General features: G+C 48.0%; 1 protein-coding gene across 2 annotated transcripts in view; it reads right to left on the reverse strand.

Moving 5' to 3' along the window:
- Positions 1-20,606, reverse strand: part of KCNN3 (potassium calcium-activated channel subfamily N member 3) — a 175,725-nt gene that overhangs the window by 35,934 nt on the left and 119,185 nt on the right. For both annotated transcript variants that reach the window (XM_060201539.1, XM_007525346.3), the window contains exon 4: positions 324-465. In XM_060201539.1, coding sequence (XP_060057522.1) covers positions 324-465 — 142 coding nt within the window. The remainder of the gene's footprint in view (positions 1-323; positions 466-20,606) is intronic.

Below are 20,606 nucleotides of genomic sequence, written 5' to 3' on the forward strand. Positions count from 1 at the left end.
GTCAGTGAGCAAGGCATGGCAGGCCTCCCCATTCATCTGGGAAGCCTTCCCCTATGAGTGGGGAGCAACAGAAGGGGGCCCACAGTCCATGTCCCATCTATGCACATGCTGTGACATGTGACAGCCATGTGATGGGAAAGGGGCCAAAGTCATTGCTGGAATCATAGCCCCCAACTCCAGCACTGGAGGACCACGCACCCGAAGCCTACCACCTCTACATGCAGATGTGAATGCCAAGGTCCTGGGATGAGGGGACAGCCATGGGGGACTTATCTCTAGTGGGGGTGTAGGTGGAAGGGCATGGCGAGATAGGTGCTACTTACCATGATGCCTGTGAGCAGGCAGACACCCTTTCCACAGTAGGTGTGTGGCACCATGTCGCCATAGCCAATCGATAGGAAGGTGATGGAGATGAGCCACATGGCCCCCAGAAAGTTACTAGTGACGTCCTGCTGGTCATGGTATCTGTAATGGGGAAACAACATTAGACCAGGGAGAGGTCCGCTGTGGACCTCGGCAGCATGCTTAGCAGTTGAAGATGTCATGTTGGCTTTGCTCAGCTGCTCCCCCGCTCCATGCCTGGCCTCAAGGTGGCGTGTTCGGGCCTGCTTTACCTTAGGGTGGCCATCCTCTTGTTGCTGGTGGAACAGCTCTGGCTAAATCCGTGCAACAATAAAATACAGGCTCTCAAATACTCAGAAGGCTAGACATGGACCTACAATGACCCAGCAATTCTTCTCCTAGGGATCGATCCAAAAGAAATAAACACATCCATCCAAAGAGATCTCTGTAAACCTACATTCATAGCAGCATAATTTGCAATAGCTCAAACTTGAAAACAAGCCAGGTGTCAAATTACAGATGAGTGACTAAGAAAATTGTGGTATAGATACACAATGGAATACTACTCAGCTGTTAAGAATGATGAAGTCATCTCTTTCACCTCATCTTGAATGACAACTGAAGGAATCATGTTGAGTGATACAAGCCAAAGAGAGAAGGAAGAATATCAGATGATCTCACACACAGGTAGAACTTAAGGAACAAGGTCAGAAAGGGAAAACACACATTAAAGCTTGGACTGGGTGTGGTGGATTGAACCAAAGTGAAAGACTCCAGAGAAAGAGGACAGGGTAGGGGGAGGTGGTCTTTCAGGTCTTGGCACATGATGGTTGGAGGTAAGAGTATTCTGCAGACACTGATCATGGGGAGATGAGAGATTGCACCCATGTGTCCAAAACTGTCCTGTAAACAACTAACCCCCTAATAAAATTATTTTTTTTTAAAAAGCAGGAGTTGGGCGGTAGTGCAACTGGTTAAGCACACGTGGCGTGAAGCACGAGGACCAGTGTAAGGATCCTGGTTCGAGGCCTCGGCTCCCCACCTGCAGGGGAGTCGCTTCGCAAGCAGTGAAGCAGGTCTGCAGGTGTCTATCTTTCTCTCCCCCTCTCTGTCTTCCCGTCCTCTCTCCATTTCTCTTTGGCCTATCCAACAATGATGACATCAACAACAATAATAACTACAACAATAAAACAACAAGGACAACAAAAGGGAATAAATATTAAAAAAAAAAAAAAACAGTTTCTCCCTCCCAGGCTGACAGTCTAAATGGATGGGTATGGGATTGATCTGAAGTCACAAGCTCTTGGGAGAGGGGAGATGGCAACACATGTACATTAGCCAGCATATTTAGTGATTTCCAGCCAGAGTGCTGATAGAGCCCAAAGACTGACCTTTCCCAGGGAGCATAGGGATCTAGAGGGAAGCTGGGGGCTAGGGCTGTCCCATTACAACTGCCAGAAGAGGTGGGTCCCCATGGAGGGGTTCTCTCCTGAGATGGGTGGGAGCCCTAGGTGGCCCCATATGGGAAAGAATCATGAGGAGGCATGTCATCCCACTACCTCTGTCCACACTCATACCCCCTCCCCCTTTTTCCTTTACCCCAAATACCAAGGCCCAATGTGTGCAAGCGTCTGACATCAAAAAACTGGGGAGGGGGGCAGATGGTAGTGCACCAGGTTGAGGCCATATATTACTATGCACGAAGATCTGGGTTTAAGGCCCATGTCCCACCTGCAGGGGAGAAGCTTTACAAATGATGGAGCAGTGCTGCAGGTGTCTCTCTTACTTTCTGTCTATCTCTCCTCCTCTCCTCTCTCAGCTTCTGTCTTCCTATCAAATGAAAGAGAAAAAGAAAAAAGAGACAGAAAGAAAAACTGTCGGGAATAGTGGATTTGACATACAGGCACCAAAAAATTAACAAGAACCCTGAAGGCAATTTAGAAAAACTTTTTAAGGGGCTGGGAGGTGGTTCACTTGGTTAAACATACTTATTACCATATGCAGGTTTAAGCCCTAGCTCCCCACCTGCAGGGGGGATGCTTCAGAAGCATTGAAGCACATCTGTGGGTGTCTAGGTTTCTCCTTCTGTATCTTCCCTTTCCTTCTTAACTTCCCTCTGCCTCTATCCACTAATAAATAAATAAATATATATAAATAAAATTAGAAAAATTTTAACATAGCAGATAGGAGTAAACAGTGTCAAGTATGTATGACACCATCAAGTGGCCTCCTGGGCCTAAATTTTCTTTTTTTTTTCCCTGGGGCCCAAATTTTCTATTCTTCATCCTGATAGAGATAGAGACAGAGACAGACAGAGAGAGAGAGAGAAAGAGAGAAGGGAAAAAAAAGAGTGGGTGATGCACCAAAGCATCACTCCCATCCTTAGAGAGTGAGCCCTTGGTGCTGTCTGTTGTGCTGCCACATGGAGCTATGGACAGAACTCAGGGTTATATATAATAAGGTGAGTGCTATACCCACTGAACCACCTCCCAGCATTTGAAATACAAAATGAACAGGGCATAGTCCTGCCCTTGGGCTCAGCACAGGGGAGGGGCAGTCCTGCAGGGCATGGACATTGGCAGATATCTGGGATAGAAGGGACAGGACAGGAGGAATGGTCAGAAGCTGGCCAGGGGGTGCTCATTGTGGAGCTAGCACCTTTAGAAAACCCAAAATGGTGGTCTGAGAGGTGGTGCAGTGAATGAAACATTAGACTCTCAAGCATGAGGTCCTGACAGCACATGTACCAGAGTGATGTCTGGCTCTTTCTCTCTCTTTCTCTTCCTATCTTTCTAGTAAATAAATAAAAACTAAAGAAAAAAAAAAAAAAGAAACCCAGAATGGATTCAAGCCAGAGGCTTGGCTGCACCCAAGCAGCTTCTTGGGGCCACCAGATGGGGAAGGGGACTGGGCCAGGAACAACGGCAGCACCGCTTTTGGGAAACTCAGTCCACAGAAGTGAGTCGCCAGCCAGGCCAATGAGAAGTGACTGTGTTTGAGACAGAGAGTGGATCCTGGGTGTTAGGAACCATAATCAATGCTGCCCACCCCTCTAGGCCCTGTCTGGTGGCCAGTGGATAGCTGGCAGGTGTGTTGGAGGCTGCAGGTGTAGATGGAGAAGGGCTGAGAAGGAGACAGGAGCTCTGCTATGGAAAGAAGGTGCAGGGCTGGGAAGGTATTAGGCTGTCAGAAAAGTCATGATGCATTTTTGCATAGAAAAACAGACAAATAAGTAGTGACTTTTCTGACAACCCAATAGCTCACCTGGATAGTGTGTTGCTTTGCCAGTTGCATGGCCCAGGTTCAAGCTCAGCCCCCATTGCATTGAAGGAAGCTTTGGTGCAGTGGTCAGTGGTCTTTTTCCTTTTCTCTCTCTGCCTCCATCTGAAAAAGTGAGGCTAGAGAAGTGGATTCCTATAGATATGCAAAAAAAGAGAGAGGGAGAGAAAAGAAAGGACAGGACAGGCTCCTGAGTTGGGGCACATCAAGGGTTCAGGGTGACAGATACTACTCATTGGCCACACTTTAGTTGCAAACCCCACCTGGTACAACCATAACCTGTGTGAACACTCTGGTCATCCCGCAAAGCATTTACATGTCAGCAGTCAGAAGAACAGAGATGTGCTGTGAATTTCCCAAGGACACACAGGAAATAAAGGAAGTTAAGCTCCTGCTCTTTTGCTACCCTGCCAGACCTGGAGGAGGCATGGAGAGTTGAGGGAGCCTTAGAGAGAGGAGATGGGCTCCAGTAGGAGGCCTGAGAGGTGATTCCCCTCTACTAACCAGCGAGGCAGAACATCATTCTGGCCCACATAGTGCTGGGGCTCAAACTTGGGACCTTTTGCTCTCAAACCCTGTGCTTGACTACTGAGCCACCTCTGGGTACTGCCTTTCTTCTCTCAGTTGGTGTCTGGCTTACTGCTCCGATGCATCTACATGCTTCAATTCACCACAGAGTCCTATTGGACTCATGTGTGCTGAGGGCAGGAAGAGCAGAGTCTCATTCATGCATTCATTTATCCTCTGACATGCTGTTGTGATGCTTTTCCCTCTGGTGTAGACAGGAGCGCTAAGCTGCAATGTTTGGGACCTACACCCCACTCTCCCTCCCAGGGGCTTGGAGTGTTGCTATGGAGATAAGACACTCAGCTCAGCATGCAGGAGGAGATGAGCGCCTAGTGATTCAGGCCTGTGGGGGCGATGGGGGGGGGGGAGGGAGAAAGCGTTCCAAGCCAATTCACAATTTTCAAGTGGTTTATACTTGTCCCATGTCAATGCACGAGCCTCATGCTAATGCTTGTGACAGAGAATTGTTTGAGTGAAACAGCACTGTGTTTTCCTTTTAGGGATTGAGAGGAAAAGGTATATCCCTACCTCCCTGAGTGATCCTAGTTACTAGTGTGTTTTTCCATCTTTTGATATTGTAAAGTAAATGACTGAGATGAAAGATTCCATGATCGGTAAGGACAGTGGACTAGATGAGCACACCTGCTCTTGCTCTCCCCTCAGCCCTCTGCAGCAAAGAGATAGTCTCCAACATGACAGGCATGACCCAAGCCAGCCAACTAAAAAAACAAAGGACAAGAAAGGACTCTGGATCAAGCACAGACCATTTATAGAAAAGAAGGCTTGAAAAAAAATCTCATCACTAATATTGGAAGAGAGATAAAATGACATATTGGACCCATAAGACAATGGTCTACAAAAAAAAAAAAAAAAGAAAGAAAGAAAATCAATCTTCCTCAAGGGCTAGAAGATAAATTGAGGAAGTCTCTCCAGAGGCAGAAAAAGGGAAAGACAAGAAGAGAGAACATTTTGAAGATATTATTGAGTCAGTTTACCAGTTCAAACAATCATTTGAGAAATGACTGAGCACTATCCCTAAGTAACTAGGGAAATAGCTCAGCTGGTACAGTGCAGGATTTGGAAGACTGAGGCTCTAGGGTCTGGCTCTAATTTGGCTATACTTCACTATAGTGGTTCTTCTAAATTATTTTATTATATTCTCTGACTTAGTACAACATGGAATGCTCCTAGCCCTGACCACAGAATGTGAGATCTACAGGGATGCAGAGGTTACATAGGCTCTGGTGCTGAATATGAACCCCAGATTAAATTGATGGGGTTTATAGTTAACAGTATTTATATATTTCCCCCATATTTGGGAGCTACTCTTTTCCTTGATCCAGCTTTCTGTTCCTTTATCCAAGTATGACACCATCTCCCCAAACAATAACCTGGGTCCATCTGCATATATCTTTTTTCCTCCTACCGACTCTCACATCACTCACACACAGACCCAATGTCATTTCCAAGCTCTCTGCTCTGTCCCACTGGCCCACTCATCTATCCCTGCTGTACAGCACAGTCCTCTTTGGACCTCTAGGGACTGAGCATATAGCAGGTGTCCTGTAAATACTTGTGGAAGTAAAATGGCCCGGTTGTCGTCTTTCCTCCCCCCCGCCCCCCAACTCCCTGTGAAGGTCATGTGCACATCAGTAATTCCAGGAAGCAGGTCATGACAATCTTAGCTTTCTCTTTGGCGGGCAAACTTCTGTCAAGTTGCTGCCAGACTCCTTGAGCTGGAAGTCGGTTCTCACCCTAAATAAGAACTTGCCTTCCTGACACATGCTGCAGCTTGGTAATGGCTGAAGACACTTGTCCTTGGTCTGAGCTGTTTGTTGGGAACTTGCAGGAATGGAGATAAGTGGGCTGCTTTGTCTCAGTACCCAGCACCCCCACATCCAGCTTCATGCAGTCAAACCCCAACCTCTTGGCCCTCAGAGGCATCCCAGGCTGTTGGCAGTTAAATGCACAGATTCAAATCCCAGATTTGCATCCACTGACTACATGACCTGACCTCAGTCCCTCTTCCCCCACTTGTAAAAGGAAGCGATACTGGTGCTGACTCTCACGCAGCTGCCATAGGGTTAAAGGCACTGAGGTTTGCTGCCTTCTGCCCTCTGTGACCTTGAGCAAATCCCCCACCATTGCCATTGCTAGACCTATCTCCAATGGATGCAGGTGCAACAGACAGTCTGCCTGCCTATCTTGCAAACTGTGGGGGAGGGAGTATGATGAGGCTGTCCCCCTGCCTCCCCATGTATGATATGTGACATAGGCAATGGTGTGTGACCACCTCTAGGAGTCTCCGGCCTGGGTGGCTCACATCTGGGGCTTTGCAAGGACAAGGACAGCTGCCGGGGACACGGGGGAAAGGCAGCAGGCACTGGCCTGCAGGGAAATGGGGCTTCCTGCCATCTCCTCCAACTCAGCCTGATCTCCCTGGTCTTTTTTTTTTTTTTTTTTCTGCTACCAGGGTTATCCTTGGGACTTGGTCAAGTCTGCCTCATTCCACCACTCTCCTCAAAACATTTTTTTTCTTTTTGATAGAGAGTGAGGGGCAGATAAAGATACAGAAGGACAGAGAGGAGAGATACCTGCAACACTGTTTCACTACTCATGAAGCTTCCCCCTGAAAGTGGGGACTGAGGACTTGAACCTGGGTCCTTGAGCATGGTAGCATGTGCTCAACCAGGTGCATCACCGCCTGACCCCTTCCTGTTCATATGAATCACTCATACCCCTTCCTACAGATGAAAGCCTTTATCTCCACTGAGTCCTCTCTGCTCTACCTTCAAAATACATCTGGGATCTGAAAACTCTCACCACTTCTGGTGCTCCCATAATGGCCTGTCCCCTCACAGGACATGCATTGGTCACCACCTGGCCTCCCCGACCTGCTCTGCCCCAGGTGATCCCTGCCCCCACCTAGTGTCCTTACAACAGAGTACAATAGCATATGCCACCAACTCGTACATTCCTGTGTCCCTTGGTACAAGAGATAAGAAGGGAGTCTGTGAAGGCCTAAAGAACCCCCCAAGTCCCCAGGCTGTCATAAGCCCATGTCCCACAAGCTGCTCTGTGTGCTCTCTGCTTCTGCACCTGGTGTCATCCAGCCACTTCCCTGTGTCAGAGTCTCCCTACAGGCCTGAACCCCAGAATTCCAGGCATTGCTCCAAATATCAGCCTCTCCCTAAGGTGCCCCCAGACCACCTCATGTTCCACACTGGCTATGCTCCTTCATGGGTCCCACCCTCCCCACACCCATCACTAGTTGAGCTGCCTTTGTGTCTGTCTGTGAGCCCTGTTACACACACCCCATTAGTGTGGAAGTGTCATTCTTCCTCTGCTTTGTTTACCAGGTGTCACTAGTGCCCAATAATTAATTGTCAAATGAGTGAGTGATCCCATTTCCCTTTTCTCACAAGCCAGTGGGACATGGATAGCAGGCTGGGCTGTCACCCTGATTTTATAAAGAAACAATGAGATGCTCAGGAGAGCAGTAGACCCCACATCTCAGCACCAGAAAGAGGGAAAGCAGAAGCCTTATCTCTCCTGTTACTGAGCATGGTGGTTGTTGTCAGCAGAGCAAGGGGCATCCATGTGTTGGGTGGGGGTGATGACCAGGGAACCCCAAATGCCACTTGCTAAAAGGGAGTCCTCTTGGAGTCACCCTGGGTGTCTCCCTAACCTCCATGTCAGCCTTCTAGTTGAGTCACCTCATAATTTTCAAGCCCTCTCACACGCCAGGAAAGTAAGCTGCAGTTTGGGGAGAGAAATGGTTGTTAGCTCAGCTGAGGGGGGCTTGGCATATGTGAGTGAGCACCCCTAAAACTCAGGCTTTGCAGGACACTGAAGGGCTGATGGTGATTTTTGCTTATTCCAGTCACAGGTAGACTCATAAGGCAAAAAAAAAAAAATTTAAAAATTAAAAAAAAGTTTTTCTTTTCTCTTCTTTAATTTTCTTAAAAGTGATTTCCCATGTGTAAACATCCTGAAAGGTGTAATAAGCTACTTTGGAGCTTGGGGGCTGAGCATGGGCTCTGGGTGGTGGTACTGTTTCACCCACTCCATGCCTATAGTCAGTGCCCCACTTTTCAAGAGCAGGTGTAGGGTTCAAGGAAACTGGACCATTCCCCGACCTGGTAATGCAAGGCAACAGCCCTGGCTCTTTCCAAGGCAAGTCTAAATCTAGGTTTTTTTGTTTGTTTGTTTTGTTTTGTTTTCCCAGCCCTAAGAGCATGAGTACAAGGCCTCCGGGCATTTTTGAAAGGGGAGAAAGACAGCAGTGCCTGAGCCAGCAAGCAAGTCACCACCCTAAGGAGATAGACTATGAGAATGAGCCTGCTTTCTGCTGCTAATGGTGGTGGTGTGCACATCCCCTCTGACAATGCCCTGCGTGGAACAGTGAGAGGCTGGGTAGATGGTCCACCCAGTAGAGCACACATGTTACCATATACAAGGACCTAGGTTCAAGCCCTGACTACTATGTAGGAGCACCTACAGGGGGGAAGCTTCATGAGCAGTGGAGCAATGCTGGGGTGTCTGTCCTCCCATCTCAGCCTCTTCTCCTGTCTCTCACTCTCAAAGTCTACCTGGAGCAGTGGAGTCGTGCAGGCTCAAAGCCCCAGTGAATCCCTCTTGACAAGGACAAAACACTGAGGGGAAGGGGAGGAGGACACATGACTGGGGCTACCTCTCCAGGTACAGCCTCTCTGCAGCCTTTGGAGGGAAATTTGAACAAGAGGACCCTCATGGGTGTCTCTTGTCTGTCTGTCTGAGCTCTTTGGCACCACCTCCCTGCTTCGCACAGGGCTGCCCTGTTTGAAGGGAGCCACCTGTCGCTCCTCCTCATGGGGTGCACAGCTGACCTCTGTGGACAGCTAGTGAGTCAGAAACCAGATGGCTGCTCTGGCAAAGCCCACTCCGAGTCCGTTTCTCCATGTGCACTGTTTTCTCTCATTAAAAAAATATTTCCCCATTTCCTGATTAGGAAGCAGTTCATCAAATGCATGAAAATGGAGCAAAACAATATGCTTGGGTGGGGTGATATGTGTGTGTGTGTGGGGGAAGCACGGCTCTGGGGGTTCATGTCTTCCCTGGTGTCTGGAGGTGGCATGCTGGGGGAGACTGAGGGTTTGGGTCCCTCTGCCCCCCACCAGTCTCTCCTCATTTAAGCTTCCCATCTGGACAGTCATATGGTTAAATAAGATGTTAAATCTGAGGTCTTGCATGGTGCCAGGGCCCTAAGGGGTGAGTTCATGAGTCAGCAGTTATGAGGACCCCCAGTGCCTTCCAAGCCTGATACCACTAAGGGCAACATCCATTCCAGAAAGGAGCCCACCGCTGGGAGACAGGAAAGCAAAAGAGACAGCAAGGTACACATGGTGGAGGCCTGAAGACATAATCTGTACAGTGTCTAAGACAGCAGGGGTGGGGGTAGGGATAGGAAAGGAGGGGGCACCTAGCCAGGGGACAGACTCTGCAGAAGCCCATGGTGAGGAGGGGAGTCTGGGAGTGGGGCCAGGTGGTGATGCACCTGATTGAGCACACATATTACCAGCTGGGGGGTGGGATGGGTGGGGAGGCGGCAGGAGGCAGAGTGGCCCCAGCCCCAGTCCTCAGTTGACCAGGTGGCCTCATATGGTCTCAGCTGCTTTGTCCCCAAATGGCCCCTCTGAGCTTACACTCATGAACCTACCTGCCAGCCTGGGGCTCCTGGGTGTGGGTAGGGGCAGGTCAACAAAACTCAACTTGTGTGTGTGTGTGTGTGTGTGTGTGTGTGTGTGTGTGTGTGTGTGTGTGTGTGTGTTTATTTTGCAGAGCCAAGGCCTGGCCTATGTGGAATGCCACCACTCTTAAATCTACTTCTTTTTTCATTCAGATAGAAAAAAACACAAAGAGAGACAAAGTTGGAGGTGGGGCTGACCATAATACAGGAGCTTCTTCCAGTGCCGTGCCACTCCAATGCAGTGCCAGGACTTGCATCTGGGCTTTCTTTGGGTATGGCAGGGCCTGCACCTTACCCAGTGAGCTATCTCTCTGGCCTAGGCTCAGCTCAGTTACCCTCCTCACACCCCCTTCGTTGCCTCTCCCTGTGCAAAGCTGGTCTCCTGATGACCTTGTGCTCCCTTCAACTCTACCCTGTGATCAGGAAGGACACTCCCCTGCTCCAAGCCCATCAAGGGTACCCTTGAGTCCATGTATGGGAGGGTGGGGGAGGTGGTATTCACATCAGTGTAGACACAATGGGTCCCACAGGAACTGGCAAGGCATATTTTGCATCAGGTTAGTTTCCAGGCTCTCCCTGGGCCGTGTCAGCCCTGTTGTAGGCCCTCTGATTGGTTTTCTCCCTGAAAAGGAGGGGACCCACCTCCAAGCCAGCGTGGGGAAAGGAGTTAGAATCTAAGCACGGGCTGGTGAAATAGCTCACTTAGATAGCGTGCTGCTTTGCCATGTGTATGACCCAAGTTTGAGCCCAGCCCTTACTGAATTAGAGGAAGCTTCAGTGCTGTATTCTCTCTCGTGCACACATGCACTTAAAAAAAAAAAAAAAAAAGGACCTGGGCATACCCAAAGCAGAAGCTGGCGTCTGCATGGTGGGGAGGTAAGGAAACCAGCAAACAGATAAGACAGGAGCTTGAGCTTTAGTGGATAGTCAAGTGCAGGCCTATGCAGCTACCTCTCTAACTCCCAGCACTGATGGGGCTGCCCAATGCAGCCTGACCTGCAACTCACCACTGCCCTCGCCCCATGCTCTGCCCACCTCTGAGTGTTCACATGCTGGCCCCTTCACCTGGAGCCATGTCCTCCATGATGCCTTTCTGAATCAAGTCCCTCTGTGACCTCCCATCATGGGATCTATTTCATTTTAAAAGATTCATTTGTTTATGTTTTAATAAGTGAGAAAGAGGAGAGAACACATCACTCTGGTCCACAGTATCACTCTGGATCATGTGTTGCCAGGGACAGGATATAACATTGGACTCTCAAGCATGAGGTCCTAAGTTCAATCCCTGGCAGCAGGTGTGGTCTCAGAGTCAGTCCACGCTCATCTGTCTCTAGGACTGAGCAGAAAGGCTCAGAATCGAGGGAGAGCACGGTGTGAGAGGGGGTGCCTTCCTGCTTAAAGGAGCCTGTAAATCTTCAGAGCAGTAGCTGGAAGGCTAGGCTCCTGTCCCAAGGCACAGCAGGAAGCCCCACAGCTGAGCAGAGGCCTCTTTGGTGCCAGAATTGCCTCTTCTTGGGAACAGAGGTAAAGAGAAGGCCCACCTGGAGGCTGATGCTTGCTTCCAGCCTGGGAAGAGGGGTGAGAGACCCCTCAGCATCAGTCAGTGCCATACAGCTCTGGTCTGAACACTGAGGCAGTCCTGGCTACAGGAGGCCCACAGGGGGCCCATCTACCAAGGGCTGTGGCCAAGACTGGAATCACTCTGAAACCAGAGAGGCTAGCTATAAGCCCACCTGCAGTAAACAGGACTTCTAAGGGTACCACAGTGGCCAGGCTGAGGGCTGAGGGTCTCTGTCTGCAGAAAGCATCTCTCAGAGCACTTTACCTACCCCCCACACCCCCACACCCCCACTCCCACCACAAGCTTCTGGGCCTTTTCCAAGAAAGAAGAGAGCAGCTAAGGACTTGAAGTTAGAGACCTGAGCAGGGCATGCTTAGCCAGTGGGTTATCCTGGCCCCCAGAGTCTGTCTGTCTGTATTTATTTATTTATTTTAGATAAAGACAGAGAGAAATTAAAAGGGAAGGGGGAACTAGAGAGAGGGGAGAGATACCTGTAGCACTGTTTCACCACTTGTGAAGCTTCCCCCCTCAGATGGGAACTGGGGGCTCAAACCCAGGTCCTTTCACACGATAATGTGTGTGCTCAACCAGGTGCACTACCACCCAGCCCCCAGAAGCTTCCCACCAGCTTCCTCTCTCCAGGTGAGTGAGTGGATGCAGAAGAAGAGCATGAATGGGCTCCAGGCCACCATGATTGTCACTACTGTTGCCTCCTTTTGCCTATCAGGTTCTACACACAGCAGAGGGACTGCCTGTCCCAGGAGAAAGTGCCTCCCTAGAGCTTGCATTCTCTCCTACAAGCCTGTAAGAGTTACTTCCTGCCTCTGGGCCCTGTTTTCCTCATCAGTAAAATGTCAGGATTGGGGCATCAGCCTAGAAGATGACAATAAGGAGTCAGACTTTTCAGGCAAGAAGTCTTGGGTTCAAACCCTGGCATTACATGTGCCAGAAGTGATGCTCTGGTTTTCTTCCCCCCCTTCTCTTTTATTGATAAACAAATTAAGATACTTAAAAAAAAAAGCAGCCTTGGAGGTGGTGCAGTGGATAAAGCACTGGACTCTCAGGCATGAGGTCCCAAGTTGGATCCCCCATATTGCATGTACCAGAGTGATGCATGCTCTGCTTCTCTCTCTCTCCCTCATATGTTAATATATGAACAAATATTACAAAGAGAAAGAAACTTACAATGTGAGGGCCTGGAGTCCTTTCCAGCTCAGAGTGACACAGTTCTTTGAATTCTATGATAACACTCTGCTCTCCCCCCCACCCCCCACCCCCCACCCCCCACCCCCCACCCCCAGGTGTCCCAATAGATCTGCAACTGAGGAGCTTGTGGCTATGCTAGCTGCAGGCCTAGAGGCTCCTCATTCACAAGGTCTCCACAGGAACAAGATAAGGTGTTTGGCTCTGAGTACCTGGGGAGATAGCTCAGCTGAGAGAGCACAGGATGTGCAGGCTTGAGGCTCCCGGTTGGATCCCTGGCTGCATGTGCCAGAGTGGTGTTCTGGCATCTCTCCATGGAAACACTCCATCTCATGTGAAATAAAATAAAGTAAAATAAAAGTTTGGTTCAGATGGCATCATGGATGACAGAAGCCAGCCCGTGTCACCATGGGAGCCCATCTGTCTGCCTGTCTCTCCCCTCTTCCTCCCCCTACCCTGGCAGGCCCCTGCACAGCCTTCCAGCCCCAGCTCCACAGGAAGCAGTCACCACAGACACTTGTTATACATGTTGCCAGGCAACGAAAGGCTGCCTGAAATCTACAGTCCACCTCTGACAGTTCTGGGAGCAGGCAGAGCAGAGGAGGCTTCTAGAAAAAAGAAGGAGCTGAGTGGACACAGAAGGTGGAATAGAAGTGCTTCAGGTGTACAACGTGCCCTGAAGCAACAAGAGAAACTGAGTCACTGAAATGCAGGAGGTGGGGCTAGGGAGACAGTATGATGATTCTGCAAAAGGTTCTCAAGCCTGAGACTCTGAGGCCCCAGGTTCAATCCCCAGTATCACCAGAAGCCAGAGCTAAGCAGGACTCTAGGGAGAAAGAGAGAAAGAGAAAAATAAGGGGAAAGAAAGAAGAAAGGAGCATGGGAAAGAAAGGAAGAAATGAGTTGGGTTAAGCGCACATGCACAAAGCACAAGGACCAGTGTAATGATCCCAGTTTGAGCCCCTGGCTCCCCACCTGCAGGGGAGTCGCTTCACAAGTGGTGAAGCAGGTCTGCAGGTGTCTCTCTTTCTCTCCCCCTTTCTGTCTTCCCCTCCTCTCTCCATTTCTCTCTGTTCTATCCAACAGTGACATCAATAACAACAACAACAATAATAAAAAAACCAACAAGAGCAACAAAAGGGAAAATAAATAAATAAATATTAAAAAAAAGAAAGGAAGAAAGAAAGAGGGAGATGGACAGAGAATGAGACACAGTCCTCTGGGTGTCAGTACACAGAAGATTCTCTATCTCCCTCTTTCTATCTCTTTCTCTCTTTCTTTTTTTTTTTTTTCTTTCTTTCTCTGCTGCCATCTGTGATGACTGAAGCTGAGGCTGGAGGATGAAGACGGGAGTGATGATAACAGTGGTGATTTCATGACACTTTTGGGTAAACACCAATCTACCAGGATTTCCCGGGTTAGGTGGTTTTGTCACCTCGATAGATTTTCCAAGAAGCACAACCAGCTCCCAAAACCAGGCTGGCCACAGCCTTCAAGGCCATCTCTCCACCCAGCTGAGAAGGAGGCCAGCTGGGTTGCTCAGGCAGGGGAGCAATAAATTATTCCTGTGCTTGCTTGTGCAAATAATAAATGAATACATAAATAAAAATAATGGATATAGCATAAAGTTGGTGTAAAAAAAAACAACTTCCAGGCATAGGTCCCTGAGGTTCCAGGTTCAATCCCCAGTATCACCAGCAGCCAGAGCTGAATAGTGCTCCAGTATTGGGGAAAAACAAAGCAAAACAAAACAAAAAACTTCCCTTTCTTGAGGGCCAGGCAGCCTCAGGCCTACCAGCTACACACATAGCGGGAGCTACACTGCCACTCAGGGCCTCAGTTTCCCTCCATGAAATAGAGATGATATGACCAAAGATGGCTATACAGGTGACCTGGGATTGTAGGTACAAGAAGCCAGCACTTGGACAGGGAGGGTTCCCTGCTCCCCTGGGTAAGAGGTTTCCTTAGCCAGGTGCTGGGGACCATACGCCACCTCTCTCTCTCTGTTTTTAAAAATTATTTATTTATTTATTTTAACTAGATAGACATAGAGTAGGACCAGAACACTGTTCAGCTCTGGTTTATGGTAGTGCTGGGGATTGAACCTGGGACTTTAGAGCCTCAGGCATGAAAGTCTTTTTTTATAATCATTATGCTGTTTCCCCAACCCTACATAGGCCACCTCTAATTGAACCCCAATCCCCCATTCAGCCACAGTCTGACAACCTCAGGAGGAGGTAATCTAATGTCTGAAATGGTGGGAGCTGTGTCATAGGTTCTGCTTGACAAAAAAAGATTGTAGAGCCACTCCCAGGGGCTACTGCAGAGCCCTGGGAGTCAGGCAGGAGAGAGACCTGCTTTGTCACCTCTCCGAAGCTGTCTAGCTGCTCTCCAAACCTGTATCCCTCCTCCCCCCAAAATGACATTTATTCAACAATGAGGGACTGCTTCTACCTGTGACGACTCGAGGGAAGGGTTTCCCCACTAAAATTGCTGATTTTTTAAGGACCAGTGATGTATCTGGCTGAGCACACATATTATAATGCACAAGGCAAGGATCCAGGCTCAAGCCCATGATCCCCATTTGTAGCAGCAAAGCAGTGCTGCAGGAATCTCATTCTCTCCCTATCTCCCCCTCTTCTCTCAATTTCTGTCTCTATTCTAAATAAATAAGCATTTTTATAATAATAATAATAATAATCTGGGAGCCAGGCGGTAGCGCAGCGGGTTAAGCACACGTGGTGCAAAGCGCAAGGACCGGCTTAAGGATCCTGGTTTGAGCCCCTGGCTCCCCACCTGCAGGGGAGTCGCTTCACAGGTGATGAAGCAGGTCTGCAGGTGTCTATCTTTCTCTCCCCCTGTCTGTCTTCCCCTCCTCTCTCCATTTCTCTCTGTCCTATCCAACAATGATGACATCATTAACAACAAAATAATAACTATAACAATAAAACGACAAGGGCAACAAAAGGGAATAAATAAATATTAAAAAATAAATAAATATTATAAAAAAATTCAAAGAAAAATAATAATCTCTGATTTTCTTGGCACCAATCACAGTGGCAACCCAGGTCCCAGACAGCGCACCCAGAGCAAGTTATAAAATATCCTCATAATTCAGACAGAGATGAAAGATCAAATTTGTATTGTGCTCTCTCTCCTTTCACCCTAGTAGTCACATAAGTTGGCTTCCTCTTCAACTTGGCAAATATGCAAGGAAACCCTCAGTAGACAATTGGGAGCCAGCGGTCTCAGGCTCCCCTGTCTTGTACATAAGGGTAAAGAAAACCTCCCAGGCCTGTCCTAGTGGGGACTCTGAAAATCGCCCCTTACAGGCGAGGGTCACTGGAAATAGCAGAAAATACCTGGCCTGTATGTTGGGCTTTCTCAATTTGGACAGTATCACCGACAAAAGACATAAGGCAGGTTTTTGTCTCTTGCCTTTAGATCAGAATGAGGCCTAGGAAAGAAGAGGCCCCATTGTTTGTCAAGAACCTTCCACAGAGCTGTTCAAGTAGCTCACTAGGATAGTTCACTGCTTTGTCATGTGCAAGACCCAGGTTCAAACTTGACTCCAATCACATTAAAGGAAGCTTTAGTGCTGCAGTCTCTCTTTACCTGTCTCTATCTTTAAAAAGAAAGTAACAGCAATACAACACTGAGTGTCCCTTCTCCACACCAAGGAAATCCAACCCCAGAGCCATTATAACTATGGGTAGGGTGAACATTGATGATGATAGCACATGGGACACTGTGAAGGCTAAACAGTATAGACTATATGAACACTGTCAAGAACTGGTAGAAGGAGTTTATTGTGTGTGGCAACCAGACAAAGAAAATGTTACACTGCTCCATTGGGCTGCCATAAACAAAACAGATTTTAGTCAAATACTATATTTTGAAAGGCACTATTGTGGATCAACTTGGAGGAGACTTAATTTCAACTCCACTGTACTGGGCCACAAGGTTTAGATTTGTCTCTGTATTTTCTTTTCTTTTTTATAAATATTTATTTATTTATTTATTTATTTTTGTTTCCCTTGTTGTTTCACTGTTGTAGTTATTGTTGTTGTTGTTGATGTTGTCATTGTTGGATAGGACAGAGAGAAATGGAGAGAGGAGGGGAGGCAGAGGGGGGAGAGAAAGGCAGACACCTGCAGACCTGCTTCACCACCTGTGAAGCGACTCCCCTGCAGGTGGGGAGCCGGGGGCTTGAACCCGTATCCTTAAACTGGTCTTGCGTTTTGCGTCACGTGCGCTTAATCTGCTGTGTTACCATCTGACTCTCTATATTTTATTGTATTTTTAATTAACTATTATGTTATAGCTACCAATGGGCAGACACCTGTCTACTCATGTATCAACAACTGTCCTGTAAACCATTATTTCCCTAATAAAATGGTCTGAAAAAATTTTTAAAAGAGGGAGTCAGGCGGTAACGCAGTGGGTTAAGTGCACATGGTGCGAAATACAAGGACGGGCTTAAAGATCCCAGTTTGAGCCCTGGCTCCCCACCTGCAGGGGAGTCGTTTCTCAGGTTGTGAAGCAGGTCTATAGGTGTCTATCTTTCTCTCCCCTCTCTGTTTTCCCCTTCTCTCTCCATTTCTCTCTGTCCTATCCAACAATGATGACATCAATAACAACAGCAATAATAACTACAACAATAAAACAACAAGGGCAACAAAAGGGAATACATAAATACTTTAAAAAATTTAATTAAAAAATAAATAAAAATCCTGCTACAATTATAGGCACTGACTTACTAGAGGATAAATAGGTCATCTAAGGTCATAAGGTTAGGACAAGGTCATGAAGCCAGGCTGTCAGTCTTGTAAGGAACAAAACTTTGCACTTAGAAACATCAGGCAGGGCCAGCAGGTGGCTCACCCTATAGAGCACACATGTTACTGTGTGTAAGGATCCAGCATTGAGCTCCTGGCCACCACAAGGAAGCACCTGCAGAGGGAAGCTTTACAGGGAGTGGAGCAATGATGTTACCTCTCTCCCTCTCTCTCTCTATCTCTCTCTGTCTCCCTCTGTTTCTCAACCTGTATCCACAGAAAGGGAAAAAAAATGGCCACTGGGTATAGTGAAATTGTGCAGGCACCAAGCCCCAGTGATAACCCCAGTGGCAGAGGAAGGGAGGAAAGAAGAAAGAGAAAAAGAAAGAAGAAAGGAAGGAAAGAAAGAAGGAGAGAGGGAGTCGGGCTGTAGCGCAGCGGGTGAAGCGCACGTGGTGCAAAGTGTAAGGACCGGCGTAAGGATCCCGGTTCGAGACCCCAGCTCCCCACCTGCGGGGGAGTCCCTTCACAGGCAGTGAAGCAGGTCTGCAGGTGTCTTTCTCTCCCCCTCTCTGTCGTCCCCTCCTCTCTCCATTTCTCTCTGTCCTATCCAACAACGATGATATCAGTAACAACAACAACAAAGCGATGACATCAGTAACAACAACAAAGCAACAAGGGCAACAAAAAGGAAAATAAATAAATATTAAAAAAAAAGAAAGAAGGAGAGAGATGGGAGAAATGGAAGAAAGGAGAGATGAACTTGATAAACATTTCAGAATAAAGACCCCTGGAACTGGGCGGTGGTGCATTTGGTTGAGAGCACATGTTACTATGCATAAGGACCCTGATTTGAGCCCCCGGCCCCCACCTGCAGGGGGAAAGCTTTGTAAGTGGTGAAGCAGGGCTGCAGGTGTCTCTCTGTCTCTCTCCTCTTCACACTTCCCTCTAGATTTCTGTCTGTCCCTATTCAATAAATAAATAAATATTAAAAAGAAATACATTAAAAAAGACCTTTCAAGAGAGAGAGAGAGAGAGAGAGAGAGAGAGAGAGAAAGAGAGAGAAACAGAATAAGGACCCTAGCTTGGTGCCTACATAGAGGGCTGAATGGGGTATGGGGGTGGGGGGTGGGCTGAGCGGCGATGCATCCAATAGAATGCACACATCACTATTCTTGAGAACCCAGGTTCAAGCCCCCAGTCCCCACCTATCAGTGTGTGTGTGTGTGTGTGTGTGTGTGTGTGTGTGTGTGTGTGTGTGTGTGTGTAGGAGCTTCACAGATGGTGAAGCAGTGCTACAGGTATCTCTCTTTTTCTCTCCCTCTCTATCTCTCTGTCTCTCATTCTTTATAAGGAAATAAAAAGAGGAAGAAACGGGAGGAAAGAGAAAAAAAGAAGAAGAAAGAAAAAGAATGGTCACCAGGAGTGGTGGAGTAGTTCAGGCACCAAGTGTTAATACCTTAATAGCAAAAATAAAAATAACAATAATAATCTCCTCCTCCTCCTCTTTTTCCCTGCTAAGAACCCCCCCAAGAATGAGCCTTGACCACCAATGACGAGGACACCTTTTTCCTAGCCACTGCGTGTGGCTGCAATGATAATGGGCCAGGTTACTTGTGAGGACTATGGTGTATGTAACACACCTTACTATGGCCTACCTGCTTCCTCCTGATTGCAAGAAGTGGGGACACCTCAGTGGGGACCTAACAGAGTGAAAGGGTCTCAAGCTACACAGAAGCAGCCACAGCAGCACCCAGAGGAGAAGCTTGGCCCTCAGATACCTCACAGCCTGAAACTGAACTTGTCCAGTTTTTGCACAGAGAAGAGATTTCTGTGTTGTTTAAGCTCCTGTTATCCTGGGATCCTTGTCACTGCCAGTCTAAAGCCAGTCTACCTAGTCTTCATTCAGGTGCCCCCTTGTTTGTGGACTCCTGGGAACGTGGGGCGAGGGGCAAGAATGCTGCTTCATTAGAATTGCAGCACAGGGCTCAGCCTCAGGCCTCTCATCTTGTGTCCTTATCCATGTCTAGTTTCGTCTCTCTGGTGGTTGGTGGGCACCAGGCTAGCATTTTCCATCTGTTTTTGTACATTTTTTTCTGTACCCCATGGTACAATGTACTTCCCCTATTTTTTTATTATAGTCTGCTACAGAACAAATATTGAAAAATACATTAAGAACATTATAAATGATGCAGAAGTGACATTCTCTAGTGTCATCTAAAGACAGTTGACAAACCCACTCTCAGTCCAGTCCATCCTGCCTGAGAGACCGGCAAGGGGAGACTCCTCTTTTATGAACAGATTTCAGGAACAGAGCTCTGGTACTAAGTGAGAATGGCTTGTGCCAATGGAAGGAGCTCCTGAGACAAAGACCAAAGCAGGAGTGGGAGGAAATTAGAGATAGCGTGAGAAGTTCAAATGCAAGATGTAGTCTTTTTTATTTTTAAAATAGAGGTGGTGGCGGAGGAGAGAAAGAGAGAGGGAAAGGAAGAGAGAGCACAGGAGATCACAGAATTGAAGCTTCCTTGAGTGCAGTGGGGCCTGGGCTTGAACCTGAGTTGTGCACACGGCAAAGCAGAGCACTAACCAAGAGAGCTGTTTTGCTGGTCCTTAAATGTGAGGTGGTGGGACATGTATAGGAATTTCATCCCACCTCCATCAACTGCCCTTCTAAGTCACTGTTTGATCCCACCTGCTTTACTAGCCCACTATCCTACTAGCCCACTATCCTACTAGTCTTCTTGTCCACTTCCAATTTATTTTCCACATGGGTGCTAGGGGGGGTAGTCCTAGAATGAACCAGCTTGATCTATTCTTTTTTTTTCAAACTCTCCAGAGGCTGCTGGCTGCAATTGGCTCGAATCCCTTGACAGCCCAGAGGCCCCGAACTCTCAGTCCCCTCTCCCCCCACATATCTGAGGCTCTACCCCACCCTCCATTTCGCTCTCCTGCCAGAAACGAGCTCAGGGCTTTTGTGCATCCTGCCACGCCTCAACCAGGGTTATCGCTGGGACCAAACAACTCCACTGCTCCCAGTGGTGAGTCCCCCCCCTTTTCTTTTAGATAGAGTGACAGATAAATATAGAGGGTGAGACAGAGAGAAGAGAGACACCATAGCACCACTCATGAAGTTTCCCTCTCTGCAGGT

The sequence above is a fragment of the Erinaceus europaeus genome, chromosome 11 (assembly GCF_950295315.1).
Source record: "Erinaceus europaeus chromosome 11, mEriEur2.1, whole genome shotgun sequence".
Classification (NCBI taxonomy): domain Eukaryota; kingdom Metazoa; phylum Chordata; class Mammalia; order Eulipotyphla; family Erinaceidae; genus Erinaceus; species Erinaceus europaeus.